The 12,175-nt window shown below is 46.5% G+C and overlaps 1 protein-coding gene across 2 annotated transcripts in view; it reads left to right on the top strand.

Moving 5' to 3' along the window:
• The window catches only part of FSHR (follicle stimulating hormone receptor), a 99,487-nt gene that overhangs the window by 58,837 nt on the left and 28,475 nt on the right, over positions 1–12,175 (top strand). For both annotated transcript variants that reach the window (XM_083733342.1, XM_083733343.1), the window contains one exon: positions 1,258–1,332. In XM_083733342.1, coding sequence (XP_083589468.1) covers positions 1,258–1,332 — 75 coding nt within the window. The remainder of the gene's footprint in view (positions 1–1,257; positions 1,333–12,175) is intronic.

The raw sequence follows: 12,175 nt of genomic DNA, 5'->3' as shown, positions 1-12,175 counted from the left end.
TATTGCTGCGTTGAATATTTCATTCCAGCTAAGCGTTAACCACAAGCAGGGTGCTACAGTAGTAGTTGATGTATGTATGTATGTATGTATGTATGTATGTATTTTCTATACCGCCCTATACCCGAAGGTCTCAGGGCAGTTCACATAAAATATCAAATACATAAAATCAAAACAAAACCAACAACACAATTAAAAACAAATAAACCCCAAAGTTGACAACTGAGGGCAGTGGCACCTGAAGCAGGGCTTCTGATGGCAATCTAAAAGAATGGACATGTTCATGTGAAAGATGACCCCAATTTAGTTAGGCACATGTATTGAATGAAATGATTGGAGTGGGGTGAGGGTTTGCTAAGGATATGCTAACACCTGTAGCAATTGGGACATCTGGACCAGCCCGAAACCCAAATTCACCAGAATCAGAGGTGGTAGCAGTCAAGTGATAAGCTGCTTCCATTGAGAGCTACTGTGTTAATCAGCCTCTGCCCATGACAGCTGAACAGTGACAAACTGCTTATATCACATCACAAATGCATTTGTGTAAATGTAATGGAAGGACAGATCGTGAAGCTGAAGCTCCAGTACTTTGGCCACCTCATGAGAAGAGAAGACTCCCTGGGAAAGACCCTGATGCTGGGAAAGATGGACACAAGAAGAAGGGGACACAGAGGACGAGATGGTTGGACAGTGTTCTCGAAGCTACCAGCATGAGTTTGACCAACTGCGGGAGGCAGTGGAAGACAGGAGTGCCTGGCGTGCTCTGGTCCAGGGGGTCACGAAGAGTCGGACACGACTAAACAACAACAAGAAGTGGTGGGCAAGGCGGGAAGAGAGATATTTGTGGAGAGGGTAAATGAATGGTCTTGCACTGTCAGGTCAGTGGTTCTCTGGACTAGAAGGGGCAAGTTATATGTCCATCTGCAAGCATGAGAATTGGTACCAAGAATCTAAAGAACATAAGAGAAACTTTTAGCTGAAGAGGTATATTGGGCGATATCCACTCACAGCAGACCACTTGTGCAGCAGCCATTCCGCAAAGAGGAGTCTCATTCTTAGCACGCCACATCAACCAGACCCAACAGATAAACTGCACTTGTGAATGAAGTTGCTTAACCCCAGTTGTGCTGACCTTACATTGGGTCTCACCCATACTGCTTTGCAGATCATGTTGCTTTCCGCAGCCAAATTTCATACTGTGGAAAAACGAGACAATTCAAATTATAACTGATGTTTTTCTTTTTTTCTTTCCCCCCACAGAAGAATTGAGAAAGCAAACCATCTGGTGTATATTGATAGATATGCCTTCCAGAATCTTCCCAGTCTCAGATATTTGTGAGTATTCCTGACGTTGCGGCTGTATTCCCTGGAAAATTGTCCTTTTGTACAGACTTTTTCTTGCCTTATTACTGTTTTGAACTGCTGAATCAAGGCGCCACATGAGAACTGGATTGGCAGCTACAGTGGTACCTTGGGTTAAGTACTTAATTCATTCCGGAGGTCCGTTCTTAACCTGAAACTGTTCTTAACCTGAAGCACCACTTTAGCTAATGGGGCCTCCTGCTGCTGCCGCGCCACCGGAGCACGATTTCTGTTCTCATCCTGAAGCAAAGTTCTTAACCCGAGGTACTATTTCTGGGTTAGTGGAGTCTGTAACCTGAAGTGTATGTAACCTGAAGCGTATGTAAGCCGAGCAGAGGCGTAGCATGGGTTGTCAGCACCCGGGGCAAGGCAAGTAATTTGCGCCCCCTAACCCAGTAGGAGCAGAGAGCTACAAGTGCGAGCGCGCCCCCCCCAGATGTTGCACCCGGTGCGGCCGGGCCCCCCTGCACCCCCCACGCTATGCCACTGAAGCGGAGGTACCACTGTACTGGGCAAAGGATAAAATGGCCCTAATAATCTAGATTGGAGCTTTCCAAACTTTTCATGTCGGTGATACACATTTTTAGACATGCATCATTTCACGACACAGCAATTCAGTTTTACTAGCAAACCGGAGGTTAAACTAACTCCTTTCCAGCCCTAGAAGGAGTGTTCACACGACACACCTACACACTGCAGCCAACACACTAGCATGTCATGACACACAGTTTGGAAAACTCTGGTCTAAATTGTCCAAGCAAGTGATGTTTTCCCTTCTTACTTACTCAACTCTTTTTCTCTCTTGCCTGCACAATAAGCATTTAAACTTCACATGGAAAGCCATGAGCTGCGGCTCCCATTTATATGCAGCGCTGGGAGATGAGATGCCTTTTAATAAGAAAGCATCTGATTGTCAAGCTTAATTCCACATCTGTTTGAATGGCACCCTTCACAATGGATGCAGGTCTCCCGATATGCTTGCCACATCCGCTCCCATGGGGTTTCCATCATAATTCGTGGATAATTAATCCTACCCTCTGTACAAAGTACCCTCCAAAAATAGTCAAGCTGCTGTTAGCATCTGACCTGAATCTGACTGATAATATCTCTTCGGTCGTAAGTAAAGAGAGGAAATATAATGAAATCCAGCGGACTCGATTAAAATGGAAAGGGTGGCTTTGGGGCTTTGTGGACCACACTCCCCCCCCCCCCCGCCCCTCACACCAGCGCGGATTTTAATTCTTAGCCCTGATTCAGCACAGCTGGTATGATACAAATTTCCTACATGGGAGACTCCTTGCTGCAGAGGAGAAAGTCTGGCTATATGAGAAAAGCCTAATTATGTGCCCCACAGTTATTATTATTATTATTATTATTATTATTTATTAATTATACCCCACCCATCTGGCTGAGTTTCCCCAGCCACTCTGGGTGGCTCCCAATTGAATGTTAAAAACAATACAGCATTAAATATTAAAAACCTGCCTAAACAGGGCTGCCTTCAGATGTCTAATGGACAATGAGCACATGGACACAAGTATTTTGGTTTTGGGGTTCGAATAGGCCACAAATTTATTGGTTAGAGATGTGAGCAGTTTGGCTCGACTCCCACCCATCTGCAGGGAGTCCAACTAAGGGTAAAACACCAATAGGGGGAGCCCTATGACTTACATCAAATAGGAGCACTCCGAAGGGTCCCCGTTGGGGTTGTGATATGGCCCTAGCCTATGTCTGGACATCGGCAAGAAGCCACACCCCTGGATCCCTTCAGCAGGATACCCTAACTGAGGAGGTGCAGGCAGAGGCTACAACCTCCCCTCCATCCAAACAAAGGCTTACCCAATGCCTAACCACCAGCAAAAAAGGAGGGTCTACCCTCCCACAGCCCCACCCCCCACCTGGCACTGATTGGCCAGCAGTGCCACACTGGGTGTGGCCCCGCATCTGGGACAACACGGAAGGGGGCGTCAACTCTCTGCCCCCTTGCTGGATCACTGCAGAGTCCCAGAAGCCTAGTTGCAACGCCGCCCACTGGAAAACGAGAGTGGATTTCTCTCATTTTTGATTATGTGCATGGGAGATTCCCTTCCAGCTCTACAGTTCCATGATGATAAATGGGGAGTGTTTACTTATACATTTAGTACCAGTGTAAAGGGACGCAGGTGGCGCTGTGGGTTAAAGCCTCAGCGCCTAGGACTTGCCGATCGAAAGGTCGGCGGTTCGAATCGCTGCGGCGGGGTGCGCTCCCGCTGCTCGGTCCCAGCGCCTGCCAACCTAGCAGTTCGAAAGCACCTCCGGGTGCAAGTAGATAAATAGGGACCGCTTACCAGCGGGAAGGTAAACGGCATTTCCGTGTGTGGCTCTGGCTCGCCAGAGCAGCGATGTCACGCTGGCCATGTGACCCGGAAGTGTCTTCAGACACCGCTGGCCCCTGGCCTCTTGAGTGAGATGGGCGCACAACCCCAGAGTCTGTCAAGACTGGCCCGTATGGGCAGAGGTACCTTTACCTTTTAACCAGTGTAAAGGTAAAGGTAAAGGTAAAGGGGCCTCTGACCATTAGGTCCACTCATGGCCGACTCTGGGGTTGCGGTGCTCATCTTGCTTTATTGGCCGAGGGAGCCGGCATACAGCTTCCGGGTCATGTGGCCAGCATGACTAAGCCACTTCTGGCGAATCAGAGCAGCGCACAGAAACGCCGTTTACCTTCCCGCCAGAGCGGTACCTATTTATCTACTTGCACTTTGACATGCTTTCGAACTGCTAGGTTGGCAGGAGCAGGGACCGAGCGATGGGAACTCACCCCGTCGCAGGGATTCAAACCGCCGACCTTCTGATCGGCAAGTCCTAGGCTCTGTGGTTTAACCCACAGCGCCACCCGCCTCCCAGTACCAGTATAGAATCGCAGAATTGTAGCATTTTGAAGGCAGACAACATTATTATGATGGGGGAAACCAGACCCTGACTTCTGTTTTTCCAAAAGGAGTCTCATAATTCCCCTTCCCTGATTAGCAGCATCTCTCCAGGATTTCAGACCGGGAGTCTTTCTGACCCTTACCTGGAGATGCTGGGGATTGAACCAGGGACCTCTTGCATGCAAAGCAGATGCTCTAATCACTGAGCTATGGGCATGCCTAGGAAACAGAGTGGGCATCCACTTGTATAGATGCCATGTAGCTCCTGCTGCAGACCTGAACTTGCAGACAACAGAGCGTTTTGCAGGGAAGGCTGCTCATTTCCTCTTGTTAGTAGCTTTCGTGTATAAGAAAGGTTAACAAGCATCAAACCCTTGTGCTCAGAGACAGAACTTTGAGGAGGAGATGGCAACCATGTGCCTCTGCAGCCTTCAGCTTCCCCACCCTGGCTCTTGTTTATTGCACAGAAACAAGACCAGCTTCGGGGAGGGAGCCGCTCAATTTGGTTCTTAAGAGCTGTGACAAATTCAAAGGCCAAGCAGCCATTCATCATTTCGAAGCTGAGGCCCCCATACCTGGCGCCAGCTCTGCCGTGTGACTTTGTATTATTTTTCATTCCGGCATGGTAATGTGTTTACAAATGTTGTGGCGGTCCAGCCCCGGCGCCCGTTTTCGCTTCACGCTGGTCGGCTGATGGGATGGAATTAGAGAAAAGACAGGGAAACCTGCGCGCTTCATCACAGCCTTGCACACTCTGCTGAGAAACCTCAAGTGGCTTTTTAGAAAGTCATGAATAAAGACAAGGCACTTGAGCAGCAAAAACAAGTGCAGATTGGGAGATCTGTCCCCGCATCCATTTCTTTTCCAAATATCCCCCTGGTTCATCATGCGCTTTGCCTAAACCTCTGACCTCTCACCTTGGTGGCGGGGAGATGTTTATCTACCAAATTTTTCAATAAAAGGAGCCCAATAGCCCCTTCCCCCCTACATACCAGTTGCACACATTCTGAGTCAGGATTTTATCCATTCCCCATTTATTCCTTAATCTTTCATTCAGTCGCACAGCAGCTCTTTTCAGCTGGCTTTCGCAACCCCAGCGCGCCCCACCAGCTGCAATATCCTAATTGTAAACTTACAGCTTGTGAGCTCCTTCATTCAGCTGATACCAGTTATTCTCCTTCACTTTCCAGAAGGCTCATCCATACTGCTGTTTGATGCGAATGACAAGCCTGTTAACTCTCCTCCATATCACTGCCCTCTTGCATTTTCCCTCCCCTCTGTTTGGGTTTTCTATACCCTCTCCTTCGCAAAGCATCCCTGGTATGAGAAAATCCAAATCCAGGATGGGGAGGGTGTGGAAAGGCAGCGATGCAGGGGAGAATGACCTATGGACTGTGGGAAATGAATGGCGGCACAGGAATATAGCTCAGTTGGTAAATTATGAGACTCTTAATCTCAGAGTCATGGGTTTGAGCCCCATGTTGGGCAAAAGATTCCTCCATTGCAGGGGGCTGGACTAGATGACCCCATGTGCTCCCTTCCAACTCTACAATCCTATGATTTTATAAGCTTATTCTCCACATTAAAGCATGGTCATATTCTAGACTCATATCTACATGGGGCTGCCCTTCAGGCTGACCCAGAAACTCCAGCGGGTGCAGAATGCCGCGGCGAGACCCCTTACGGGGTCCTTGCCATGGGATCACATTCATCCGGTGCTATACCAGCTGCACTGGCTCCCGGTGGAGTACAGGATCAGGTTTAAGGTGCTGGTTTTAACCTTTAAAGCCCTATATGGCCTAGGACCCTCGTACCTATGGGACCGCCTCTCCTGGTATGTCCCACAGAGAAACTTACGGTCTTTAAACAAACCTCCCGGGCCACAGGGAGGTTAGGCTGGCCTCAACCAGAGCCAGGGCTTTTTCAGGCGTGGCCCCAATCTGGTGGAACGTTCTATCACAAGAGACTAGGGTCCTGCGGGACTTGACGTCTTTCTGCAGGGCCTGCAAGACAGAGCTGTTCCACCAGGCCTTTGGCCAAGGCGCAGTCTGACCCCCTCCTTTAGTAATCCTCATAGAGCTCTAGCCCAATGGTTGCCACTAATTTGATTTTGAATTGATTTTAGAGTGTTATGTTACTTTTATTTTTGTTAGCCGCTCTGAGCCCGGCTTCAGCTGGGGAGGGCGGGATATAAAAAATATATATCTTTATTTTTATTATAATAATATTATTATAGAATTCAGATATGAAAAGGCCTACCATCTGCCTCACTTTCTCACAGAACCTTTTCCTGTCCATTCATGGAGCTTTCCCTGTTTTCAGGGGTTTCATCACGTCTAGTGATGTGAATCTTGTCCTAATAAGAGGGATCTGCTGAGCGCAAGGGTTGTCCTCTTTTACTGAGCTACATAATAAAAAGAGGCGCAGGATCTGGCTTTACATCTTGTTTTTAATCCTGTGAATATTTGTTTAAATTGAGATGGGGAAATTGCAGCTACTCAATTACCTTCTCCCACATGTTAATTGGAAAAAAAACTCACAACCCTTAACTCTAAAGGCCTAGTTAATAAAGCATCCATGCTGGTGATTGAGAAAGCTTTCAAGGTGGCCAATCCCTTATTTAGGCGGCATTCTTTCCTAAGTTGCAGAAGTTAATAAACATCATTAGAGTCCGATTAAGTTTGTTAGAGGGACGCAGCTGGCGCTGTGGGTTAAAGCCTCAGCGCCTAGGACTTGCCGATCGAAAGGTCGGCGGTTCGAATCCCTGCGGCGGGGTGCGCTCCCGCTGCTCGGTCCCAGCGCCTGCCAACCTAGCAGTTCGAAAGCACCTCCGGGTGCAAGTAGATAAATAGGGACCGCTTACCAGCGGGAAGGTAAACGGCGTTTCCGTGTGCGGCTCTGGCTCGCCAGAGCAGCGATGTCACGCTGGCCACGTGACCCGGAAGTGTCTCCGGACAGCGCTGGCCCCTGGCCTCTTGAGTGAGATGGGCGCACAACCCCAGAGTCTGTCAAGACTGGCCCGTACGGGCAGGGGTACCTTTACCTTTACCTTTAAGTTTGTTAGGGGCTCATATATATATATATATATATATATATATATATATATATATATATATAAATAATTAATAATAATAATGAAAGGCAGCCCTTGACTTGCTTCCAAAGATTTTTCACACAGAGGATGAAATTGTTAATTGCTCCTCCTGAATGGATGCAAATCTGTTTCCAAATGGTAACTTGCTGCCCTTTTCACAGATACAAGCCTCATTAGAGGAAAAGAGTAAATGGAGGCATTGTCTGCTGGGATAATATATCTTTGCCTTTTCAGATCACACCACTGGATTCTTTTTGTTTCCAAAATTACTTTGCATTTGTAATCGAGACGCCAGAATGCCCTGAAACCACCATTGTTATCTCTTCCACTCTCATCCTCAGATATACAATTCAAATTCAAAAAGAGAAAATAGATTGAAAAACAACATCCCCTGAAACAGTGGCACTGGCTCTTAACATATTGGTTATTCTTGTGAATATGTTTTAACAGGGGTGTTAGGGGAGGGGTAGTAGCTCTGGTGGGGGGTGACACGTTGTGCTCCTTCTGTGGGAGTTTGTCCACTCAGCTCTCACCTGTGGCTCCGAGAAGCTGTCAGCATGCGACAGCGGCTACACCCTGCGAATGGCTTCAACTGGCCAGCTGAACCTGGTGTGGGTAGCCAACGGGTCTCAAACCCTTGTTGAGTTAGGGACTGCCCCTGCATGTGAAGAGAGGCTTCGGCAGATTGAATGGATAAGGCCAGTACAGTGGCACCTCGGGTTACAGATGCTTCAGGTTACAGACTCCGCTAACCCAGAAATAGTACCTCAGAAGATGGAAAGTACAAGACATACCAACTATTCAGGAGTGGCGGGCGAAGTTGACGGAATATGCAGAACTTGCCAAACTGTCTGGGAAGATCCGGGACCAGGGAGATCAAAGATACCAAAATAACTGGAGTGAATTTATTAAATATTTAAAGAAGAATTGTAAAGAGGTCAAGACACTAGCAGGATTGACATAATACCTCCAATGTATAATAGTACTAATATGAGAATGATGTGCGTGATGGAAAGAGGATAAATATACCAGTTGTGGGGAGGGAGGGGGGTCGCGACTCGGCAGAGTCAAAGGGAATGTATGGTGCTATTACAATTTGTTGGAAAAGAATATGTAAGGAAAACAATAAAAATTCACTTGGAAACAAGAAATAGTACCTCAGGTTAAGAACTTGGCTTCAGGATGAGAACAGAAATCGTGCTCCGGTAGCACGGTGGCAGCAGGAGGCCCCATTAGCTAAAGTGGTGCTTCAGGTTAAGAACAGTTTCAGGTTAAGAACGGACCTCCAGAACTAATTAAGTTCTTAACCCGAGGTACCACTATAGTGGGTCCAACGGTTCAGACGGCGCAAGCTGTAGAGGGGAGTGAGGGGTAGATAGGGCTTGTCAACCTGGGAAGGTAGCCCATCTAGGAGAAGGAAAACCTTGACCCTAAATCTCCTTGTGGGATGTCTTTGTTAGGATAAAAGGCTAAAGAGTAAACCCTTCCAGCTGCTAACCCAGTGGTTCGACTTCGCCCCGGAGGCGTGCTCCATTGTCTCTCGACAGAAGCCAACAACGACTGTGTTATTATAATAATAATAATAATAATAATAATAATAATAATAATTTTTATACCCCCACCCATCTGGCTGGGCTTCCCCAGCCACTCTGGGCGGCTTCCAACAAAATATTAAAATACAGTAATGCATCAAATATTGAAAGCTTCCCTAAACAGGGCTGCCTTCAGATGTCTTCTAAAAGTCTGGTAGTTGTTGTTCTCTTTGACATCTGGTGGGAGGGTGTTCCACAGGGCAGGCGCCACTACCGAGAAGACCCTCTGCCTGGTTCCCTGTAACTTGGCTTCTCGCAGTGAGGGAACCGCCAAAAGGCCCTCGGCGCTGGACTTCAGTGTCTGGGTAGAACGATGGGGGTGGAGACACTCCTTCAGATATACTGGACCAAGGCCATTTAGAATCACTCTCTAAACACTTTTCTCTGTTCCTCTAGCCAGGCATGGCCAAACTTGGCCCTCCAGCTGTTTTGTGACTACAATTCCCATCATCCCTGACCACTGGTCCTGTTAGCTAGGGATGATGGGAGTTGTAGTCCCAAAACAGCTGAAGGGCCAAGTTTGGCCATGCCTGCTCTAGCCCACTTTACTGAAAAGGCTCTGGAACAGAGCCTTACACCGAAATCAGATCCTTGGCCCGTCTGGTTCAGTGGCCTGAGACCTTCTGCATGCAAGGCAGAATCTCTACGCTGAGCTATGGCCCTTCTGTCTGACCTACACTGTGCTGCCCTTAGAAACAGGTGTGTTAGAAAACCTATATGTAAACACACCACACTTTTTTAAAAAATTAAAAAAACTGAGAAGCCCAGCTTTACTTAAGTTGTTTAGAAGGCCTTCACTAACAGAAATTATTCACCTGGTGCTGAAAAGGCCACAAAAATAGTGCCAAGCGAGCATCCCTGAGAAGACTATTCCATAACTGTGGTGCCACTACCAAAAAGACTCTCTCCTAATGGTTACCTGCCTCACCACCAGGGAAGAATTGCTGTTGTATTTTAGACATGCATCATTGTTTCTGTTCTGCTGCAGTTCATCTTCCACCCAAAACTACATTTTTCATCTTACTGAAGCACAATTACATAATCGTGTAATTACCGTACATAACATAGCGTGAATAAATTCTGTAAATGACATTATTCCACCCATTCATATCAGTATGAAAGAAACACAATGCAAATGGGGAAAGAAACATATGATTTGCAGACGGAAAACAACGATGCCAGCAAATGCTGATCTACTGATCACATTTGCTGGACTGATTTCTGTTCTGGACATGGGACAAATAAGTGGACATTGTCAATATCCACTTGTTTCTATTTTGGCTGGAATCTTTTGACAACCCTATTTGCTACTATCTATGATAACGGAGTTCTGCCTCCGCTCTGATTGCCAGCTGATGGGAATCACAAGTGGGGGAAGTTCTGTTGTTGCACTCAGGTCCTGGCCATGGAATTCCCATTGGCAACTAGTTGGCCACTGGGAGAACAGGATGCTGGACTAGATAGGTCTTTGGCCTGATCCAGCAGGGCTTATGAACCTCACTTGGCAGAGAGAACTGGAGCAAGTCTTCCAAAGAGGATCTTAATACCCAGATAGAAAAGAAGGCAATCGGATATGGAAAATCGGATATGGAAATATGGAAACATCATGAGAGGCAGGACTGAGGTTTGGAGATGCTTTGACGTTCAGACTGTGGGAAGCCGTAAAATCAGAATTATAATTCAGAAGACAAATGGATCTTTTTTATTTTATTTTTTATTTTTATTGGATTATGATTTGATATGTTAATTGGATGTTTTTTATTGGAAAATTAATAAACGCTCTAACAGAAAAGAAGGCAACCAGGCCCCGAGCTGTTTAGGTCTTTTTAAAAATTAAAGCCAGCACTTTAAATTGGCCTTCAAGTGGGAGCTGGTGAAGCTGACAAACAGAGGCTTCATATGATCAAACCACCCGGCCTTAGTGAAAAATCTTGTAGCTCTTTCCCCCCCAAAACCGTAGAATGTTTAAAGATACGATGAGTCAGGTTGCACTTATTATACCAAAGCTGACATGCAGAGGAAGCCATGTTAGTCTGTTACAAGGCGTCATTCTGAGAGATTGTCAAGAAAAGGGAAATATACGCCTAACGCAAGTCAAAGGTTCAATAAGAACGCAGTGCAAGTAGAAGACAAGATGAATACTGAAACCGCAAGATGATAATAACCATGTAGACTGGGCTCACCCTTTAAAATAACTAAGTAGACCAGGCCTGCCCCTGAGTTTCATCCCTGCCACTATCTAGGTTTTTCTAATTTTTTCCTTAAACTTTTTTTTATTATTTAGTCTGTTTCTATAAGATAATACTTCTAGCCGATTACTTCTCATTTCAGGGATTTACACAGTATTTCATTTGTTTTGTGCACTACCTAGAGGTCCTGCTAAGGAGCCAGAAGACCCAATCGGTCAGATAATTTTATAAAAGAAAGCTGGAAAGGTGCAGCAGCCACATGGCAAAGTTCAATCCCACTCCAGCCATTTGGCTCAGTCAGTAGAGCATGAGACTCTTAATCTCAGAGTCATGGGTTTGAGCCCCATGTGGAGTGAAAGATTCCTGTGATGCCTTTGCTCCCACGAAGCACAGTCAGGAAGACGAGCCATACTGAATGAGACATCAGGCCCGTCGCTGTTCCTTCTGATATATAACGATTGCAGAGATTCGTCAGCTTTCGCATGCTCGCAGCAACGGCAATCTAAATCCCTCCTTCGCATGCTGCTTTCCTGTGAAGCAAATGCACGGAGGATAGGAAATGAGACGGATAATGAACCCTTATTAGACTGTGAATGGCCCAGCTGAAACTCTACGGAACGTTTTGATAGCGTGCATTATAGACACCTTCTTTGAGGGCTCACTTTGGAATGGAAATGGCGGCTCCATTCATCCCGATGTCAGCTAGAATGCCATTAGAACTGGCTGATGCATTGCATCGATGCTCACATTTGTACATGAATACCTGATGATTCTTCCTTGTGCTGTCAGAAGCACTTTGGAATCATAGCCAGAGCACAGCCATGAAGATGATACATCTTTTATTCCATCACTGCCGTTCTTGACCCCTGCTTGGCGTAGCCTTGTTTTACCTCCACTGTCAGCTAATTGCTAGGAATCACAAATGGGAAGAGCCCTGTTGCACTCAGAATCTTCTTATCTTCTTCCAATATTGAATAGTCTTCTAGGTGCCTAAGGGCATTGTATGTTTCTTAAATTGTTTTGATGCTC

The sequence above is a fragment of the Podarcis gaigeae genome, assembly GCF_964106915.1.
Source record: "Podarcis gaigeae genome assembly, chromosome: 3".
In the NCBI taxonomy this organism is placed as follows: domain Eukaryota; kingdom Metazoa; phylum Chordata; class Lepidosauria; order Squamata; family Lacertidae; genus Podarcis; species Podarcis gaigeae.
This window is presented reverse-complemented; position numbering and strand designations above follow the sequence as displayed.